Raw genomic sequence first — 21,760 nt, 5'->3', positions numbered from 1 at the left:
ATCTGTGCTCTTGGCCAGGCTGGGTTTGGTCGGGGCTCTCCAGGATGAGTTTCAATGGATGGGGAGTCACCAGCTGCAGTTACCACTTCCCAGAAGGAAGGACAAAGCATCCTACTATTCTGTCATATCTCATCCCTTCCCACAGAGGTCCAGCTAGGGCAGGTCCAGAACTTACTACTGCTCAGACACTTCTTTAGAGGAGATTTAGCTAGCCAACAATGCTGTCACAGCACGACCTCCACCTGGGGCCAGGGAAGGGCACAATCCACCACACATCTGTCAAGCCTAGCAGAAAGGCAGAGCACTGATGCACAGATGACCAAAGGGTAGCCTTCAACCTAAACATCTGTGTCATAAGGGGTTTTCAAGGTCTGGTAGTGAGCAAAGCCAAATGTCTTTCCTCTCTCACAGCCTGAGTCACAGCAAGCTTTGGAGGGATCTTCATATCATTATGGGCTTTTTCTACTCCCACTCAGGGCACTCTCTAAACCTTCTTCAAGAAAGACTTGGGAAAGTCCCTAGCGGAAGGACAACAACTGGAATAGGCTCTCCAATGTCTGGTCCAGCCCCATCTTGAAGTTGGAGGAAGCAAGCCAATAGGTCAAGCCCCTTCCTTCACGGGTTCAAAAGCTGATTTATTTGGTGGCAGTTTTAGGGGAAATGACTGGCTCCACTGTTGAGGGAGACTGGGAAAACTTCAGGGCCAGGAAATTAATTTAGATAGGCCTCAGAAACATGATATTCTGGATTTCCTCAAGTTACTTCCTAGAGACAGTGTAAGGTATCACCTTGCCTGTTGCTGCCCAGCTTCCTCTGTGGGATGCATCCAATGTCCACAACCTGCTCTGATGTCTAAACCTGTTCCAGAAGAACTCCACATATGGGCAGTCCCAGAAGCAGTCCTGGCTAAGAACCCCTCCTTACCAACAGAAAGCATTCACAATAATCCTTGCTAATCCGATCGGATCAGCTGGCTCCAATCTACCCTGACAGCTGGGGCTCTGCCAGCTTCTCCAAAGGCACTGATCAGCATACCGGAAATGTCTCCACATACTTGGCCAGCCTCAGAGAAGGCTGGAAGGACGTGAATGGGCTGTCAAAATTCCTCCTCTAAGGCCTCCAACTTTTCAACTGGCAGGGAATGCGAGAGGAGCAGGAAAATCCGTATCTCCTATGCCATCAAGGACGGCATGTGCTCTAATGTGCTGATGTCAGTGTGGAGGTTGAGCTGAAATGGAAGGCACCTCACTAAAGTTAGACCAAAACAGTGGCAAGAAATATATGAGGAGCCAGAAAGGAACTGTGACCTTGCTATCAACTGAAGGCTGATGTGAGTGCTGCACACAGTGCAATGACATGCTGAATTCATCTTTCTCAGACTCCTGGAGAATGACTTTCCCACATCCTGCTGACCCAGAGTCAGCATGTTTCTAAATCCATTTTTGATAGACCAGAGAATGGCATTTGGCTTTTTATCAGTCAATGTACCGTGGGTGGATATCTCCACTCAGTTGCGTGTGACAACTGCAAAATTCTCTTTCAGAAAGTCTCATCACCGAACGCTTTACATCATTCTAGCCTTTCTCTCCTTTTTTAATATTTTAATAGAGAAAACACATTTCAGAAAAATCCTATAAAAATACCTGAAAGCCCACAAGATTATAAAGTGCCACATCAAAGAGCAAAGATGTTGCAAACCTCACAGGACAGTCCAAACAAAACACGAAGGTCCATGTCCTACAGTGCTTGCCCAGAAGCAACTTCCAGCAAGGGAACAAGGTCAGCCTTACATCTTCTCCTTATAAACTCTTTTCTGTATGCACATCACATCCCATGTCAGTCTAGTGAACATACATTCTGTCAAGCTCCTACTTCACAATTTTCTCTCAGTATGAAGAGAGGGCAGGAAATTAACCTTGGCCTGAGGATGCCCAGAAACAGGGCCAACATCCCAAACATGTCAAACCTCATTTTATATAATACTGTGTAGGCATGTTTAGTTGGCTAATTGTGAATGCTTCCACTGAGCCCCTCTGGTGGCCTCTCTGCTCGCTAATTCAGAAACCATCTCTCTTAAATTGCTCATTTAAAAATAAAACAATATGCAGCACAGGAATTAGGACTGGAACAGTTCCAATGGAAAAAATATAGTAAAATGTGGGCACAGAGACAAGACTGCCCAGATAAACTCCCTGGTAAATCTCAAGTGATCACCATTTACAAACCACTCTTATACATGGACTTTGACAGCAAAACAAGGAGACCTGGATTGGTATGCAAACAGAATGACAGAAGAACTGGCATCACACTGCCCACTGGGGGAATCACAGTTGCTACAGATAATTAATATTTATATTACAGTAGTGTCTTGAGGAAACAGCTGAGTTACAGATAAACACAGAAAGCAATAGTGCACAGGTTTGCATATGTGTTTGTGTGTATATACAACACTTAGAACAGTGAGATTTCTCCCATCTCTGCTTGAATAGCACTCAGTGCAATGAAACCATCGTCAGACGTTGCCTCCATAGATAAAGGAAAATGTGTGTGTGCATATGTGAATTCATCCTGCCCTACAGCACTACATAATCAGGAGAGAAGGCAAACAGAGGCAAGGAAATCCTTTGCCCATGACTACTGCCAGAGCTAGGCATGTATATAAAGCAACCAAAGCTATTCTAAAGTGCTCCTGAACTTTCTGAAATTAGGATAATTTCAGTCTTCTGGTATATTGCAAAAGGAAACAACAGCTCAGCAACTTTTACTACAACAGCTTGATCTAGCTGTGTATCTTAAAACCCTGGCACCCTCAACTTCTGCGATACTATGTCCCAAACAGAGCAAAGTTTACTTCAGGGCTGAAGCAAAGCCCTGCTGGGCCTTCTGGAGCTGAAGAGAATTCAGAGGATGTTTCACAGCTACAGCATGAGGCACTGTGGCTGAACACGGACCACAAGGAGACTCACAACTGCCACATCACTCTGGGAAGTGTGTGATGGGCCCTTCCCAACAGGCCCCTCTGTCAACCTTTTACGGCACTGAAGTAAAAATTCTTGCTTATCACTGTGCTACAGTAAGATGGCTTCAGTGCAAGTGTCTTCAGGACCAAGTGGGAGAGCGGAGCTTTGAAGAGTAACCACCCCGCAATCACCGAATTCAAGTGCTGTGACAAGTTTGTTACATGCAAGTAACAAATGAGAACAAGAACACCAGCAATGCATTTCATTCTGCAAAGATTCAGTCAGATGTGAAATTACTCTCTTGCTCTCCAAAGGATGGAAGGTGCAAGTGGGGAGAGCACCATGCTGTAGAAAATTTGCATGCTACATCAGCATCTCTACATTTTGTCAAACGGAAAGCTTTTTAAACTAATATGCTTAGAAGTATTTAATTAAGACTCTAAAATAGACAGTATCTCATTTTTTTCCCCTTAAAAACTCAGTAATCCTCCCTCAAAGACCAAACAAGAAATTAATTAATGTGTTATGGACAAGGAACCTTCTTATTTCTTAGGGAACCGTGCAGTCTTTTCAGGTGAACACTAAAGATGACTTATTTTGTAAATCAAAGCAGGCAACTCCATTTCATCCAGGAAAGGTCAAGTGCAAAGCTGCCACGAAGGCCCCTTTAGTAAAATATGAACCTGCTGCTAGCAAGAGAACCAGAGGGAAGGCTCAGCTGCAATTCAGCAGACTTGGTTCTAGTCTCTTGCACTGCCTTTGCGCATGTCACATCCAACTTTCAGTCCAAATTTTCTACCCTGACTGCAGATTGTTTTTTCTGTTTTAGGATTTCAGCCCTCTCATAAAGGTACTGCTCCCAGAACATCCACCTTGTCTCTCTTCTCATAGACTATCCAGGTTGGCTCCAATGAAACCAACAACTTCAGAAAGCCAAAGCAGGGGACAAGGAAACAGCAGTACACACTTGAACTTGCGCTCCTGATAGTTGCAAAACATAGTGGAAATGTTAAAAGGCTTTCAAAGGAGCATACTCCTACAATACAGGAAAGTCAGGACAAACACCACATACTTCATGAATATTTCACCTACAATGGTGGGGCAAAAAGCCTTAATCTACTTAGCTGCTACCATTTATTTGATTTTGACAGTTCTCACTCATATGTTACATGTTCCAAGAGTATAGTTAAAACCATACTACAATATATTTAAGTTTGCACCAAAAAGACTTGAAGCATTTCAGATGATATATTTTTTTAGATTTCTTGCTGTCAGGGAGCAAAGTTTGTTAGAAACCAGTGTCTCCTCCTGCTTTGAGGAGGCAGGGGGGAAAGTATCCTTTTATCCTTCAATTTTGCTGTGGAGCAGAAGCTGTGGATCACTACCAAGGCCAAGCTGCTGTTCAACTGTTTTGTAGATGGTCTTGAAGGAATTGAAGAGAAGTATACTATGAAAAGATGGGAAAGGAGGACAGCATTACAGGAGGGGGAGTCATATGTACAAAATGCAATGTTAAAAGCAGCCTAGAGGTGTGTGTAAGACAGAGAGATGATGCTGTCTTTGCTAGTGAAGCTGGCTATTTTTTCAGCTGTGAGTGACAGCAGTGGTATGAACTGGACCTGATAGTGTGCACATGTGGATGGGAATAATGGAACTGACCTTAAAAGTGTGAAAAGGGGGAGGGTGTCAATGAAGGGATTCATGCCTGAATGTGTGTTTAAACAGGGTGGGGGGCAGAGAGAGCAGCTACACTGTGTGTTGGAGGGAAGGGAGCCTGGTGGTGGGCTGTGAGAGCTGAGAGGATGACTGCTGCACTATCGCTGTTTAGTTAGTTTCCAGAAGACAGTGATTTCCCCTACCTTCTGCAAGTACAAGACCGTTCCCTTCAGCACAGCATAAAAGGTTTTCCAGCCTCGCTTTCCCCGGGGAGCTGCAAAGAAAACAAATGAAAACCCATTTAACTTGGATCCATTTTTACAGTTTGTCTAGGCAACAGAAGAGCTACATTAGTCCTGTGTTAAATATCCTTTGTACTCTCCATTTCAAAGGACAATGCAACGCAGCACAGTGCCTGTGCATACCTGCTGAGTGAAAGTGTAATGAAACAACCCTGATGACAGCCCTGGACTGGATCAGAAGGGAACAGCAGTAATGCAGAAAGCAGGCCAGAGAGATCCAGTCTTTGTGCTCTTGCAGGCAGGCGGACACTGCCCCTACACAGTTAGGTCTGAGCTCTGCGCCATGGCAGTTTTCAGAAGGAAACACCTTTTCTCCACGCCACAGCAGTCGGGCAGGCACTGCTCAGGACCAATGGGACACTGCTCCGTAAGCAGTGCCTCGCAAAAGCATCCTTCCCCCTCGCCATTGCTGCACACCCAAGTTGGCACTGAGTGGTCAGATGGCTTCTTGGTCCCTTCCCCTCTTCCTGCAACCACAGGGGAAGTCAAAGAAGAGAAAGGAGAAGGTAGCCAAACAAAATCCTAAGGAAAAAAAAATATCACCCCTCAAGAAACCTGAAGTAAGTTAGATTGAAGGATGTAACAGAGACAACATATCCAGCCCATAAATTCATAGAAACAAGCGGGGGGGGGGGGCGGGGGGGGGGTGGGTGGGAAAGAAAGAAAAGGAAAGGAAAGAAAAGGGGATTCAGCATGAAGTTGCAGCTTGAACTTCAGCTGCCATAGAGGAACAGAAGGCACAGGCTGTATGGTCACAGTGCCAGAGACTAGAAGCCTGCACCTAGGCTCACTCTCCACCAAGCATGCACCACTGAGCAGCATCCACTTGCCTCTATACTGAAATTAATAATCTGTGCACAACTAAAGCATCACACTAGGAAAGGCATCCCATTCTGATCTGAAGACAGCAAATGATGGTGAAGAGGTTATTAGTCCCTCGCTCCAGGGGTTAATCATTCTAATTTCACATGATGGGCTTTATTTCTAATTGGTATTTGTTCAATTTAGCCTCCAGCCACTGGTCCCTGTTACATACTTCTCTAGACTGCCTAAGTGCTTTAGTTCTCAGTACACCTTTCCTGAGAATACACATATAGCATGCTAGCACATCACTTCATCAGCAATTGCACACAGGCTGATCTCTGCCCTGCAACAACTCCATTAGGGAATGAAATATGTAAAGGTCTAACTATCTTTAAAAAAAATAGTTTCATTTTATTTGCAACTGGAAAGTCAGAATATATCTTTTTTAAGAGCTGCATGACAATGAGAGACAGACCTTTAAGATGGACAGAAAATTTCTGAAAACATGGCCCTAACTACATTACTCATAAAAGGATTATCCCCAAAATGCCAGCATCTAGTGTTCTGGATAATGGGCAGTTCTGATTATTTATAATTAAAGAAATAATTTAATAAAGGTAACTAGATACGGTTACTTATTAAGGTTAAATAAATAGAAGTTTAATAAAGAGGAACCTATTCAGAGCATCCAATCATCACAAAGAATGAGGTTGGTTTGATTTCAACATCTCTGTTCAGATTTAGCTGTATGGCTGTCAGCCTCCAGCTTGAAAACACCGACCTCCAATTGTACCTTCTAAACTATACCAGCAAAACATGCGAACACCAAAGAGGCCAGCTAAGACAGAGTTGCAGTTACTCAAAATCCATCACAAAGTCAGACTTTGCCTTCAGGACACAGATCAACAGTGTGAACCATGAGTAGGTGATCACCAACAATGATCAAGGAAAACACAGATATTCTGAGTAGCCTCTGCCGTTTCCAAGATCAATAGTAAACAAATGAAGATATCCAAATAACAAAACACACACGGGCGAATCAGAAGCCTTCAATAATTAATCCACCACAAATGGAAGTAGGACAAGAAAGAAAGAGGATAGTTTAAACAAGTGACACATCAGGATTATTATAAAAAACAGGCAGGGAGGAACTGCATGGCACAAATCTGGCTGTTACCAAAAGCTGCTGAATTTCATTGGGTATGTGACCCAATGCTGGGAAAGTAGAAATGGGAATAGTTACAGCATCTTCCAAGAAGAGATAAATAACAGCCTTTCTTTAAAGACAGACCCAGAGGGGAGGGGAGATTTGAAGCAATCTAGTGTCAAATAAGGAAAAGGAAAATTACCAAACTACTATGGAACAGCTACTGTAAATCACTTGAAATTGTTTTCTCTTCTGTAAACCATGAGATTCATTTTCTTCTAGCACAAAAGATTAACATTGCTTTGCTGTATCACATTACTCATTATGCTCATGCATTAGAGCTGCTGCAAATGGGACTGAACATAGTAAATCTTGGCCTAATAGTGAGACTGTGATAATCCAATTGCTGAATTGTTTGTTACTGCTGCAATTTCCCCTAATAAAGCAGCACTATTTGCGTTGAGAGGCACATGGGCTCATCATAAGCGGCACTGTGAAGAAATAACAAGAAAGTGAGATGTTAAGAGTGAAAGATACTCACTTTTCTTTCCATCCATATCCGCATGGATTTTCCGAGCCAGAAATCCAGTTTTATACACAGCAGCATTGGTGTCATGAGGGATGTCCAGGAATGGGTTATTTGAGTTGCCAATTCGACTGACAGCCTTTGTCTGGCTTCCATTATCCTTTTCATCTGTACCATCTGAATGAGACTTTTTTTTCTCTTCTTCATCCCTTAAAAAGCAGTGAAAACCAAGCATGAACAAGGGACTGACCATCAAAGTTTCATTTCAGGAATTCTTACACGCTCCTTGTCAAAACACATCTCTCTTTGTATTTAGAGAGGTATGTTTATATTTAGGGCCTATTAAGAGAGAAACCTAAACACATACCAAAACATATTCGGATTATAGCAAATCTTCAGTTCACCTACCTTACCAGCATAGGAGCCGGATTTTCAGAAAAGCCCAAGTTGTGCTTTTACAGTTTCAAAAAGCAGGCTTTCAAGAGTGTTCTGTGTCCTCCAACTTCACCCATTTTTAATTCCACTTATTTGAGTGCTAAAACGGGAAATATTTGCCTGTTGGGCTCTCCTGAAAAATCTCCAGTTTCTTCACGAGTTCACAGGTAGATGAAAAGAATTAGATTACTACAGATCACTGTGGCTTACCCTTTAACTTAGCATACAAAACACAGACTCTACCTCTTTTTCTTTATTTTCCTCTCCATTCTAGCATAAAAGTACTAATTTAAAAATAAAAACTACACTGGGTGAATTATGTTATCTGTATTTTAGAAACAAAATGCTGCTCAAAATGTTACTTATTAGGGCAATGTATTCAACACAGCACTTGGGGACAACAATGCAACCCATTTCAGCAAGTCACAAGCATTGCCTGACTAATAAATGCCTTTTTGCTTGTCACAGTCGAAAGGAAAAATGGACCAGGCAACACTGAAAACGAAGGGTGTCCATTACAAGACTAGGATGATGATTTGCAGAGAACAGGCCACTGAATCTGGGTAGATGGCGTATCTGGCAGAACCAGAGTTAGTGTCAGATTACAGAACAGCCCTGTGTCCTCTGAAGTCCCCACACATTCCCCTCCAAGTGACTGGGAAAGGTGTTGTCAGGGAGGATGAAGGCTGTCATTGGAAAGTCATGGTAGTAATGCTTCTCCTAAGACCAGCACCTGATTAAGAAAAAAAAAATCATTATCACTTGAGTGTAATGATGGCTAATAGCAGAGGTGGACTTCAAACAGCTGCATCTCACTGGACTCAGATGATCAGCAGAGAGCAGAGAGAGCAAGCTCAAGCAGACCTTCCAGTCACATGCATACGTTTAAAGGTGTGGATCAAATGAGGATTAGCAAGGCATATATCAGTCCTAAAAGTGCCTTTTGGGGCATATTGCAACCATATCTGCTAATGGGAATGACCATCCAAAGAAATGTCCTCCAAGAACTGCAGGCTAGAATGACAATCTGTGTTATCCTGATCTCTGCTGAAACGGTCTTCTGGGGAATAACTTAGTTTGAGGAGATACAAGAATAGAGTGGTTTGACAACAAGGAAACCAAATCCAGAGGCACCGAGGCTGTATTAGTGAACTCATCAGTGCCAGGGATTGTTCCCAGGCATTTGACTTTGATCATCTCGTATGACTTTGTGCTTGGCATGGTCTTGGCCCAGCACACTCCCAAACAATTTCAAGACACTGTTTAGGAATCAGCACAGTCAGCAAGCAGTACAGATGCAAACATCTTCTTTTGGAGGGTAAGACTTTTTAATAGTATGGATACAGATGCTACACATTGACTCCCAGTCTAAGAGTCACACACCGTTGCCAGACATTTGATTTAGTTGTAGAGATACAGCCAAGGTGGTGCACCATACCTCCATGGTGTCTTGCAAGGTCTCCTTATTAAGTAGATCATAACTTTTACTTAAAGACCTGATTCCTGCAAGAGAGAGCAGTCCTTGCATCTTTAAGCCTGTTGATACATGTTTTCTCACTCCAGAACAGAGAGATCTGCAAAATGTTTTTGTTACTCAAAGCAATAGGGATTTCTTCATGCATGCTTTGGTTGAAGCCCTCTCCCAATGGAAAAAATGTAGGAATTTCTGTCAATTTTGATTGTCCCCTCCCTTCCTGTGTCTACCTCACTTCCTAGCTGCTGGCAAGTCCGAACCATTGTGTGACACATGTTTCTTAGATATGTGTCCATTCCAGGAGCAAATTCTCTCAACACAAGCCTGATGCACCTAATCCAGATGAAAATCTCTCATAGGGCACAAGCACTCAGGCTGATTTGTCACACAGAAATGCCTTGTGAATTCTGGGATCTTAGCCAAGGACACAGTGGATTCCTCCTTGTCAGCAGAGACCTACTGCAGTAAATGCTTAGCATTTTTTTGGAATAAGCTATCTGCTTTGGAGCTATGGGAGTGAATTATCTTATATTGATCAACTGTTCTGTGGGAATGTACCAAGCAGCCACAGGTGTTGTGATGAGCAATCCTGGGGATCCTGGACACCTCTCAAACTCAGCAGCTCTGAGGCAGCTTATTAAACAGAAATTCTTCAAAAGACAAATGCAGACAGGGCAGACAAGGACAAAATGGCATCTGCTGTCATGACTGCTAGTGGCATTGAACAAACCTTTAATTGGTCCTTTAATCTGTCACTGAAAATGGGACATCCTTGAGACTCAGAAGCCTGAAGCACTTGTTAAAGCTGAATGTTCTGACAAGATGCATGAGGTCAAGATGCACAAGCCAGTCTGTGAGACGCAGTGAAGGGAACCAGAGAGGCAAGGGGGACACTCATTACAGAGAATGAGAAATGGATGAACAGCTGAGAAAATAGAACTATAAGGAGCCTCTATCTTCCTCTGATCTTGAGTATGAAACACCAGTGGAAATAAAGCCAAGGGATCTAAAACTCACTTCATCAAATACTCCGTGTTGCTTCAGTGGTCAAGCATAAGAAGAAAGCAGGATAATTGGAGGGGTTTCAAAGTAGCAAAACAGTTCAGCTATTAGTCATTGCTACATACCCTCCAAAATTGGCTGAATAGATACATCTTGGTAACAATTTGAGCTACTCCTCACCAGCCTTTAGGATATGGTTCTCAGAAGAAAGAGCTGCAGAAAAACCAGCTGGCCCCTGTACACATACACCTGAAAACTGGTCTTTCTTTGCAACTCTAGCCTGTGGGAGGTGCAACTACTTCCTCATCCTCAGACAGCTCTCACAGATGATTCAACTCCTGTAGCATCCCCAGCATGAAGGCCTCCAGTGATGTGGGGGTAAGAGTCAGTGGGTGGTGTCTCTGTGCAGGTCTATTCAGTCATGGATCTAGTGTCAAACAGGCAGACCTTAAGTCCTTGTCATGGTCAGGCTTGGTGCCTCTCCATTTGGTACAGAAAATAGCACAATCTTTCTGACTTTGGGAGAGAAAAAAACATGTTGATTCCAACACACCTTTTAGTAGCAAAACATCATAATGAGTGTCCACTTAGTTTTGCCGAAATCTTAAGAGATTTTCTGTCTTTGATCTGCAGAGGGAGATCATTTCTGGCTCTGGAAGCAATTCCTTTGGTGACCCCTCTCTGATGACTGAAAGATGCCAATGGCTGTGAACCCTCTTGTAAGAGGGATGGATGTAAAGTGGGACGTACTAGTGTCTCTGCTCTGCAGGGTACTGGAGATAGAGCAGCAACCAGGACACTGGCTGCCCATGAGAACCAGCACACCAAAACCAGGATCCGTTTGCTCTATCACTTGAAGACACAGCACTGAAACAGCAATGTTTTCTTTCCCAAATGCATGATCACTAACAACCAGAAAGAGTTTGCCTCTTATTCTTAAACATGCAGATTTGAAAAACAAGCAAAAATGCAGATGTTGCCATTTTGGTGAAGAAATATATTTTCGCATCTCCCCTAAAAGACCCTACAGAAGAAAGTACCATCTTTGTCTTCTGGGAGAAAACTACCATCTGTTTGTCTCAGTACCAGAGTACACTCTATGGTCTGATTTGAGGCTCTACCTTGGAAAACTCTGAAGTCAGTAAGCTGGAAAGACATGGTCGAGCCCTTCATTTATAAAAGTCTGCTTCATCTCTGCATTTGTTCAAATAGAAAACTTACATGACATGGCAAAAGGCTGGGTTTATCCACTTTAAAAAAGGCATTTAAAAAATATTCAGATTTGTAACATATAATTATATGAATCTGTGGAACTGACAGTATCTGTATTAGGAAATTAACTTGAGAAACCAGTGGACAGAAGTTTCAGCATCCTTCCCAAAGGGAGAAGAGAAGAAAGGAAAGCTAGGTGATTACCACCTTACCCCTCTCTAAAACCAACCATGAAGTTGCAAACAGGAAACATCCTAGAATTTGGGAGATGAGAAGTTAATTATAATGGGCAGAGATTTCTTGTTTTGACCTAGAAAAAGGTGAGCTTCAGCACAGATGTCTTTATAGCCACTCTGGACTCAGTGTCACAGTTTGCCGCAGGAAACACAGGAAGGTTTTGGCAGCAGCCCTTTTCCACCATCACTGCCTCAAAGACCTATTTTGGTTTCGTTGGAAAGAGGTAATTTTTCAGTGCAGTCTGGAAAAACAAAAAAGAATATACCATGTCCATGTCTAAACTTATCCGTAAAGAAAACTATATCATTAACTAGTCAAAAAACAAGTGATTCTCCTGAAAACTACACTGTCCTGCTGAGAGAAAGCTTTCAGGATACAACTGGCTCAAATGCAACCATTTGGTTTTTGCAATTTTGTAAGAAGCGCTTTGGGATTTCGTATGTTAATTGTAGATCACCATTCAGCCTATTTTGAGATGATTTCATTATTCCTATCATCTTCAACAGCAAGTAGACATAATATTACAACAACAATGTTCACCACCATGTTTCCATGTAGACATTATACTAACAAAACATACTTAGCTCTGCTGCCTTTGAAATCAAATTAATTTTTCTTCTTCAGCTTAAAGCTGATGACAATCAGTGAAAAGTCAAAGGATGAGAAACATCTAAAAAACCTGGGCCATAATATTACAGACAAAGGGACTGTGGGATATTAACAGGTCAACTAATCCATTTTTTTACCTCTAAGGCTGGATCCGCTTTTCCTAACTCATTCTGGACAAAATGACCAGTTCACAAAAAGCTCTAGTGAAAGCACTTCCGCAGCTTGTCCAAGCAAATGTATGTCCTGGTTTAAAAAGCTTATTGATAGAAAGCTTTTTTTTTAATGTTGAACCCAAACTCCCCTTGTTTCAAATTTAAGCCCATCTACAATGGGTGTGAAGAATAATTCACACCCTTCTCTGAAACAGCCTTTACACACTGGAAAAAATACACTCAGGTCCCCCTCCTCAGTGCTCCCTTTTCCAACTAAACAAACCCAACTCTTAATCTCACCACTCATGTTCACAGGATCTTGAGTTCATTTCACCTTATGGGTAATGTCAGGGTTGAAGAACAAGTGTTTATCACTCAACTACGAAAAAATCTCCTGGAAATACGAAGTCCTTTAGGGAAATTTAAGCATCATGAGAAATTATGACACAATTGTCATGGCTACATGCACTCCTGGGGTGGTTTCAGTGTCCTCAGCACACTGAAAACAGTATGCATTGGACTAACTGGATGAAACAGTCCGTGGCTTCATTGCAGTCAGTAGGAACTTTTATCAGTGACTTCAGTGGGGCCTGATCACTGATCAGTACTTCTCTTGCTGTTCAACGAAATGAACCACAGTCCAACATACAGGAAACAACTAGAACTGTAAGCAGTAGAGAGGAAATATGGAATGGGACACAAGACAGAATAATTGTATTTCTGATGGTTAGTTTTCCCATACTGCTTTTCTCCCAGGACACTGAACAACAAGGCAGGCAAGAGGAAATGGCAAACAAAGTAAATGGCAAGCCAAGTAAATGGCAGAATGTGTTCTGGCAGTTCTATTGTGAAAAGTTACCAAAAGATTTGGAGGGTGCAGTGCAGAGTAGGAGTGTGCATTCAGGATCCCACATTGACCAGTTCAGGGTAAATTCCAGGTCAGGTCTGTTTCTTTTACAACTCACAGTATGTGATTCACTTTTAACCTTTTGGAGAACTTGAACCTGGAATTACTGCAGAGAAAGAACTGTAATGCAATTCTCTCTTCCAGAGCTGTACTCATGCTTCTCTGTTCATAAAGGATAAATGAATACTACTGCGAGACTACTGAAAAGTCTCTGGAACACATGTGCTGATTAAGGTGCCACTTCTCTTTACCACAAAATTGGAATCAATGGCAGCCTTTTTTCTTTCTGTGGACTTTGGATCAGACTATAATTCTATTGGAAATGGACAGCAAACCATTTAGGATGATGACACACCTAGCTCACAACTAGTAAGATAAGGATTATGTAGCAGTCTTCCCCCACCTTACAAATCACTGATACTCTCTCCTGCCTATGGACTTATTGCTAGTCATTAATCCACCAAATAATGTACTGCCAAAGCAGCTCTTAAACTGTCACTTAGCTCATAAAAATAACGTCTTAGATCCTCAAAGGGTTTCTGGCTGGTTGAAAAGCATTCCTTCAACATGCCAGCATCACAAGGGAGCTTATGCTGAGTTCTGCAGCCCTATTTCCACCTCTGCCCTAGCTCCCACTTCTTCCCCTGCCAGCTGCATCCGGGAAGCAAAGGGGTACTCCCTGGAAAGGAGAGTGAATCTTCCCCAGTCCCCTCATGGCAAAACTGACCATGTCCCCTTTTCACCCTTCTCTGAAGACCACAACAGCAGAGCAAGAGATTGATGTGCCTCCTCCTTCTAGCTCAGGCAGTCCTGGCGCTCCTTGGGGCGATTACTTACACCAGGCACACATCTCTGTCAAAGTGAGGAGAGACATTTTCATACTCCCTCTTCCAGACAGCACTCTCAGCCCAAAAAGTAAAGGCACAACCTCTTTGACTATGCCCAGAATGAGCTTTGTTTCTCAGCATGGAAAGTAATTGTCATATCAGTCCCAGTCACCTGTCAGCTATACCAGTTTCAGACTGGAATGGACCATTGGCTCCTTTGAGCATTTTGCTAGGACAAGGTGGCTTTACACCCAGATCCCAAAGCCTCATTTAAGGAGGATTCTGGTTTCTTCCTCTTCCAGCCTGCTTGCAATTTTTCCCCAAACAGTTCATTAGCAAGGGACATAGACTGGACTATGTAAATGCTGAAGCAGTTACTACCTGTATAGGAGCAAACTATTTCATAAATCACCTTGACTGTAACTCATGGGAGCAGAGCCAGCCATGAGCCAGCCCCACCCCCCCCCAGGAGGCTGCCCAAGTGTATTAGACAAGGTATGGTCTCTTGGCAAGAGCTAGAAGAAAATTCTGACATCAAGAAAGTCACATAATGGATTCTGCTACGTCTGAAGTACTTGTGAGAGAGCATCTTGCAAACAGGTCTGGTGTTGTGACACGTAAGATTAACACAACATATTCCAGGTCCAAGACACAGTCTGGGACCCACTGTGCTTCTTATGAGGCTTATTAGAGATGGTATTGGTGATTCCTCTGAGCAGTGCACCTTCCTCACTACTCTGACATTATCTAACAGACTTCTGAACTGGGGCTGCAATCCCAGTTGGGACCAGCAGCCCTTGTAAATGAGGTTGCACACCCTGACAAGAAATTTATTTGCAGATGATGAACTTAAAACAAGCAAGACCAGAAGCCAATGGGCTTGCAAGACCTGTAGCAGTTGTTAGGACTTCTGGAACAAAAGGTTCAGGAGCAGGCATCCCAAACATATGTTATTCTCAAGAAGGTGAGGTTCAGATATGTAAATCCATGCAGATAAACATCTTGTACAGCCAAAATAGATAAAAGACATCATTCTTTTATTTTACAGCAAAATCTAAAGCAGACGCTTCTGCTCTTTGCTGGCATACCTTGACCACATGAAAACTAAGCACAGAGAAATGTCAATTTAACACAATCAGAAATTGAAGCTCTTTCTTTTCTGCAGTATTTCCATAGTTAACTAGTGTTAGCCTGTTGAAAGCAGCTAAGGACAGGGGGATATCAGACTTTGTCCAATTTATCATCTTTCATATTAAGTTGTTGTCAAGTTATCCATAGTTCATCAGGAGACAAAGCAAGACAATAAATCAACAGCAGGAAACTCAATCCAAGATGTGTGTTTCTATTCTGACACAATGTACTGAAAGATAAAGGGAGAAGTCAACTTCTGTTTTATTTATGCAGTCATAGAACAATGGAGGATTTAATTTCTCTCTTTACAGGCTGAAGTTTCCTACTAAACCAAACAGACTCTTTCCTTACAAATGCAGTTGGCTCCTATCATTAACAACTCCTCTTGCTGGAGAAACAGATGAGGCGGTATTGCCAGGTCATTCATTAACAGAAAAACAAACTCATTACATATACTGGCTATCTTCTACAGGCTTTGGAGCCCACTCAGACAGTGACATAGAACATATAAACAGCTTACTACATAGGTACTATTTTTAAACTCCTAATTTCTACACAGTATACTTACACTGCCCATTCCAGCTTCTCATTCTTGATTGAATTGTAGAGGGCCTGCAAAGGGAGGGAAAAGAGATGGGATTATTGTTTGACTCCTGCTACACACACATTAATATGCTGAGGAAAATTACCTAATTTATACCAGCAAGTGAGCTGTCAAGGATGGTAACACAAAAGTCTTGAGCAGAAATCTCATCTAAGGAAAAAATATCAGAATGTAGGGTTTGGGATTACAGTAATTTTCTCAAACAGGTTTTTGAATTTTGTGATTTCTGTTAAATTTGCAAAAGCTACAAGACTGCAGCCTTGAAATCGAAGGTCCAATTTAATTCCTGATCATCGGTGCAATCGTTTTGTCACTGACTTTAATGGGGCCAAGATTTCACTATATGGGCTTACCTTTAAAACTATGCCAGAATAGCCACCCAAAGCCCGTTAGCCTCACAGACACCTGAAATGCTTTCCCAGTTATATACCCAAACATAAACACGTTCTGTTTCTAAGTGCAAAACAGAAGATGAACAATAAGCAGCTTTTGTGCTTGAAGATCAATGTCTTGGACTGCTGCCTGCTAACATCATTACACTTTCAAGCCATAGGAAAGATGCCAGTAGGTTTGACACCAAAGGTCACAATTCTGTTGTTGATACCAGCCTGCAAAGAAAAGGGTCTGGAGTCTGACTTAAGCCCGGGTGAATGTCAGACAGTTGGGACAGATGTCTTTTGAGAGGGAGTAGGTACATCACTTGGATAAGTGTGTCTGATTTCAGGACTCCAGTAGCATGCATACAATGGATAAATGCCTGCTATTACTACAAGCTAATGGAGTTCTTCAAATAGGCCACTTCACTCAAGTGAAGTATTTTGGTATGGAATGTCCCTGATTCTCGCACTTATAATCCACATTTGTAATTTACCTTATATACATAGCTAGATTTACTCCCGCTGGCACATAACTCCTACACAGCCTCAAAATATGTTAACGTGTAGAAGAACTGTTGATGCACATGATTATCAAAAAGTAGCACATCAAGTATGAACAAGCCTGAAAATCACATACTATAATAGCTATAACACACTCAACAGAAACATTAGCATTTAAATAGCCTTAACTCTGACCCAAAACAAAAATAATTTGGAAAACTGAGGAGTTGAAACTAGTCTTGTGCATATGCCACAGCTGAACTTGCAACGAGAATCCCATGAGCATATTCCACTGCTCATCCAGTGATCCACTGGCTCCTTTCCGAATCTTACACGGTCTATTTGAAGATCCTTAATATTCAGATCTTTGAAAATCTGGGTCAATTAAACCATACACAAGGAAGTCAAACATACTGGTACAACTCACCTCATGCCGATGCTACACATGCAACAACTTTTAGTTACAGTGTACCATAAAAGTAGGCTTCTCAGAACAGATACAACCGCCCGGAGGAATTGTCCCACATCCTACCCATACTGAGCTGGCAGAGAGAGGTCCCCACCACAAAACAGGGCTTTGCTGTGCTACTCACAGCAATATGATGAAATATTTCCAATTCTGGAGTTTTCACTGTCTATTTCTATATATCCCATCTTCTCCAAACTTGTATAAGGAGCTCTGATCCATAGGCAAACAGCCCAAGGTGAAGAAAAGTGCATTGCTGGAAGTTTATAGGCACTCTCCTTAATTTTCAGGTGAGAGCTATCACGAGATTTTAAGACCACCCTTCAGGAAGAAGGCAAAAGAAAGGGCTAATATTTCTACCACCACACAACCAGCAGTACAGCAGAATTAGACACACCTCCATTTTTCTGCAGATGATGAGGCTGACACTGATTCCCTGGGGTCACCCAATATTTTCTATTAGGAGCCACTATGTTTCTAAGGATTTGGCCAAAGCCCCCCTCTTATTCTTTGACTTGTCCTTTTCATCCTACGATTCAAATATTCTCTTACATTCTGAGCCAGAAAACTACTTCCAAATATAAAGCAAAGAGGCTGCATTTTCTCCTCCAGCTGCCTCCCCATTTTTCCAGAAGCAGTGTTTTTTTCTCCAGCTGGTTGGATGAGCTTTTGAAACATAGCAAAAACCCAGACTGCGGTATCAGAAATGCCTTTTGCTGCTCTCTGGCCCAAATGCTTACAAGATTGGGTCATGACCTCTGAAAATGAACATTAGCCCTGTGCAGTACTGCTTTTAATGGGACTCTGCTGCTAAGGAAGCCTCTAGGGATCACTATAGCCAAAGAGCAGGACACACAAAAGCAGCACTCCAGATTGGTACTGGAACAACAAATGCCCCAGGCTTTTGCCTTGTGGAAAGAGACATGTGTTTGTCCTGATCTTTACTAATGAGCCAGACTCCATCTTCCTTCTTTAGGGAGTAACAGATACCAACTCAGTCGTATGGCATACATCTGACAAAGGATACAGTGTCCCCCACAGAGCATCAAATATAGCCTCTTGGAAAGTCTCTGCTATTTGCAAAAGCAAAAGAAAACCCAAGAGAGTATCCACAGTGCAGGCAGATGTACACAGGACATGCTTGATAGACACACCGAACATGTTCAGTGAGTCCTCAGTGAGAAGACCTCTCAAGGGATGAAGGTACTTGGGTTCTCATGCCTGGCTCCTGACCCACCTCTGTCAGAGACTGCTGCCAGGCTGTGCACTCGCCACTAGACTCACCAGCCTTTTAGAGCTTCTTGATGTTCATTCTCCAAAGCAATTTACGCTTTAACATTTTCCTGATGTCTCCTGGGCTCTCGCATGATCTGGAGAAGAAAGATTTCCTCCTCCCATGTTTTGCAACCAGTAGCAGACATGTACAGCCCAGCACCTGCTCTATCACTTATTTCATGGCTGTTTCGCAAGGCCCTGATTCATAGAGCAGCTCTTGTCAGCAGACATTTCTCCAGAGTATGATTAAACCAAACAAACTTGGAGACAAGCACTTAAATGCTTCACTAAATTGCAACAAAGCTGATCAGAGATTATGGGAGGGACATGACTTTCACCATACTAAACTAGCTGCAAGGACAGGCTTTATTAACTCATGTTTTCTCTCTGGGAAATGGGAGGAAAAAAAAAAAAAAAAGATCTGATTTAAAGCACTCTTACAGTTTGGCAACAGTCACGGCTTCTTACCTGTTAGCCTGGGAAGTGCTTGGCAAATTTGCTATCTAAGCCAGAAAACTGGAGGCTGGACCACACTGGGGCATGCCAGAAAGAATAAGGCATGGGTCTCATCTTCCAAGCTGGACCAGTATCAGTGGGAAAGGGGAGACACCTTCTATCTCTTTTGGCACCTAAGGCTACTGTAGGCAGAATCCAAAGCCCCTGCTACTGACTACTCAGCAGTGTCTGACTTCACAGCTTCAACTCTTAAGATCTATTACTCAGACCACAAAAGCCTACTTCTTGCAGCTTTCCTCTTTCTGAGAATTTCCTGATCTCTGAGCCCACCACACATGAGGCCCAGCACTGCTCTAAGATCCCTTGAGAAACAAATGCAGTTTTGAAGGGAGAATAAAAGAAATTAACTGCTGCATAAAATAGAATAGCAGGCAACATCATAGACACCTTATTTTGTCTCCAATGCTGTTTCCTACAGCTCCACTTTGACCCTTAGCAGACTACAGTGTAAAAAAACAATGGGATTTGTTATGTGTTTGTGTGATTTGTTTGTATTTGTTCATAACTAGGCAAGAAACTTACACTTTCTTTTTTAAGTGGAAACCTGTAACTCTGTAATAAGCTACTGAATCCCACCCTTATTTTCCCTTTGGTAAGCAGGTACGTCAACTAAAAATCCAGATTTTCACAAGCTCTCACCAGTTGGTACTTCTATTCCAATTGGAAAGAGAAGCAAAACTATGCAAGGAGTGCCTCTAAAAATTTCTGCTTATTTTACAAAGCTTCCAAGAAAAAAAGGCCACTCACCACCCTCACCTCCCTCAAAACCCTGTCACATGCACAAACCATTGGACCCATTTAAACAGGCTGCTCTCTGAGCCTGCTGCCTATGCTGTGAGTCAGCCTCTGCATGAAGAAGCAGTGAACAAAAGAAAGGAACAACCAGGTGTGTACAGGGGGACAAATACGTAACAAATTACCCAGATATTCATCCTGGTAAATCATCTAGGTAACAAGTTGGCACAGGGTCCTCAAAGCCTGGCCAGCTGAGTGCAAGGTGTTTAAGAGGTCTTGGGGCACTATGAGAACCCTTCCCTCGAAAGGCAACATCGGGCTGGCTCTTGAAGCAGATTACTGACTTTCTGTACACACTAGCCCATTCACAAAAGCCTGCCAAGAGGGAAAGGAATACACTGCAGGTATTTCTTATACCTGCTCCATGCACAAAGGAGAAGGAGCCAGAAATACCTGCCATGAGCAGGTAAACAGGCAAAACCAAAACAGGTCAGAGAGCCAGCAGCAATGACCCAGTCTGCCTTCTCCAGCTTTTGTTTCCCAGGCTCTCTGCTCACACTCAGTTACACCCTGATTTCTGGAGTTGTCACTGGGGGAATGACCATCTGACCACTACAGGAGATACCCCAGGTGGCTTTTGCAGCCTCCAGGACAGATGCACTGTGGTCTCTGACCCAGGCTGCTGCCACACTCCCATTGCAGCCACTGTCAGAAGCAGCCCTGACTAGGGACATTTCTTCTTCACCTTTAGCTGGTAGCAGCATGGCAGATCCCAGGCAGTCAAGGAAGCCCCAGTCACATCTCTGGGCAAAGAAATGCTTAGTTTTTGCGGTCAGCAATGCTCAGTCAGAAGCTCAGCACATCCCCTAGTCATTTAGCACCAGTCTATCAGCTCTGTCCCTAGGACCACAGCAGTCAGCCATGCACCAGCCCCAGCTCCCACCATACGTTGTTTATTGGAGGGAGTTAAAACAAGAGTAGCAGAACCCTACAAAAATAAAACAGGTTACAGAGACAACAGATACCAGACATCACAGGTGTCTGCATGCAGTTCTGACAGGTGTTAACATGCCCATCCCTCGGACCAGGGTGTGTCTCTGTGTCATCGTCTTCTGCCAGGTTTGGATGTGGTGCAACACATTGTTATACATTACTCCCCGTTTACTGTTTAGGCAATTACCCAAAGGTTGACTCTCCCCCAGAACTGTTGCTTGCATATAGATCCATACTACTTCACCACCTCCTATTTGCCACCCGCCCCCAAAACCCAGATCTTGAAATTTTCTCCTGTCCTCATGCACGGATCTGTAACACCTGGCAAAGCGAGGATAAAGGCTCTGATCACTGAGTGCCTGTAGCTCCTTGCCAGGCTCAAAGCCCACATGCCCCTGATGTCTTCTGCGTTTTCCCCCTTCTGATGAGGATGCCAGAGTAGTACCCTATGAAGCCCGTGGGCTAGTGCACGGCATGGCATGTCTGCTGATATCGCTCTCAATTTCAAATTCCACTGGTTTGTACAACAAACATTCTTCTAACAAGCCAGCATACATTATTCATAAAACAGCACAGAGCTGTTCAGCAGCATATGGAACCGATGAATGTTGTTTTGGTGTGGGTGGAGATAGGGTTGATAGGAATGTTTTAGGGGGAAGGAAAAGAGATCATTTCACCCAGGGAATTTCAAGTGCGTCACCAACTGGAGGAGAACATTTCTAAGAGAAACTCCTCTGTTAAAAATCTGGTTTGTATGGAGAAGGGGGGGAGGGGGAGAAAGAAAAAAAAAAACGAAGGAAAGATTATGCCAGATACATCATCATAAAACAGAAAAGTATGGTTAGCTGGGGCTTCCAAGAGCCAAGAAATTAATGCCACACAAGATATGTGTCCACTGTAAAACTGATACAT

At 42.9% G+C, this 21,760-nt stretch overlaps 1 protein-coding gene across 9 annotated transcripts in view; it reads right to left on the bottom strand.

Annotated features, from left to right (window-relative positions):
* Nucleotides 1-21,760, bottom strand: part of PSD3 (pleckstrin and Sec7 domain containing 3) — a 133,147-nt gene that overhangs the window by 42,688 nt on the left and 68,699 nt on the right. For all 9 annotated transcript variants that reach the window (XM_033009252.2, XM_033009248.2, XM_033009255.2 and 6 more), the window contains 3 exons: nucleotides 15,950-15,993; nucleotides 7,411-7,604; nucleotides 4,820-4,890 (listed from right to left, as the gene is read on the bottom strand). In XM_033009252.2, the coding sequence (XP_032865143.1) occupies nucleotides 4,820-4,890; nucleotides 7,411-7,604; nucleotides 15,950-15,993 (309 nt within the window). The remainder of the gene's footprint in view (nucleotides 1-4,819; nucleotides 4,891-7,410; nucleotides 7,605-15,949; nucleotides 15,994-21,760) is intronic.

The sequence above is a fragment of the Tyto alba genome, unplaced genomic scaffold, assembly GCF_018691265.1.
Source record: "Tyto alba isolate M040663 unplaced genomic scaffold, T.alba_DEE_v4.0 Super-Scaffold_13, whole genome shotgun sequence".
NCBI classification, from domain to species: Eukaryota; Metazoa; Chordata; class Aves; order Strigiformes; family Tytonidae; genus Tyto; species Tyto alba.
Note: the sequence above shows the minus strand (reverse complement) of the source record. Positions and strands in the feature narration are given on the sequence as shown.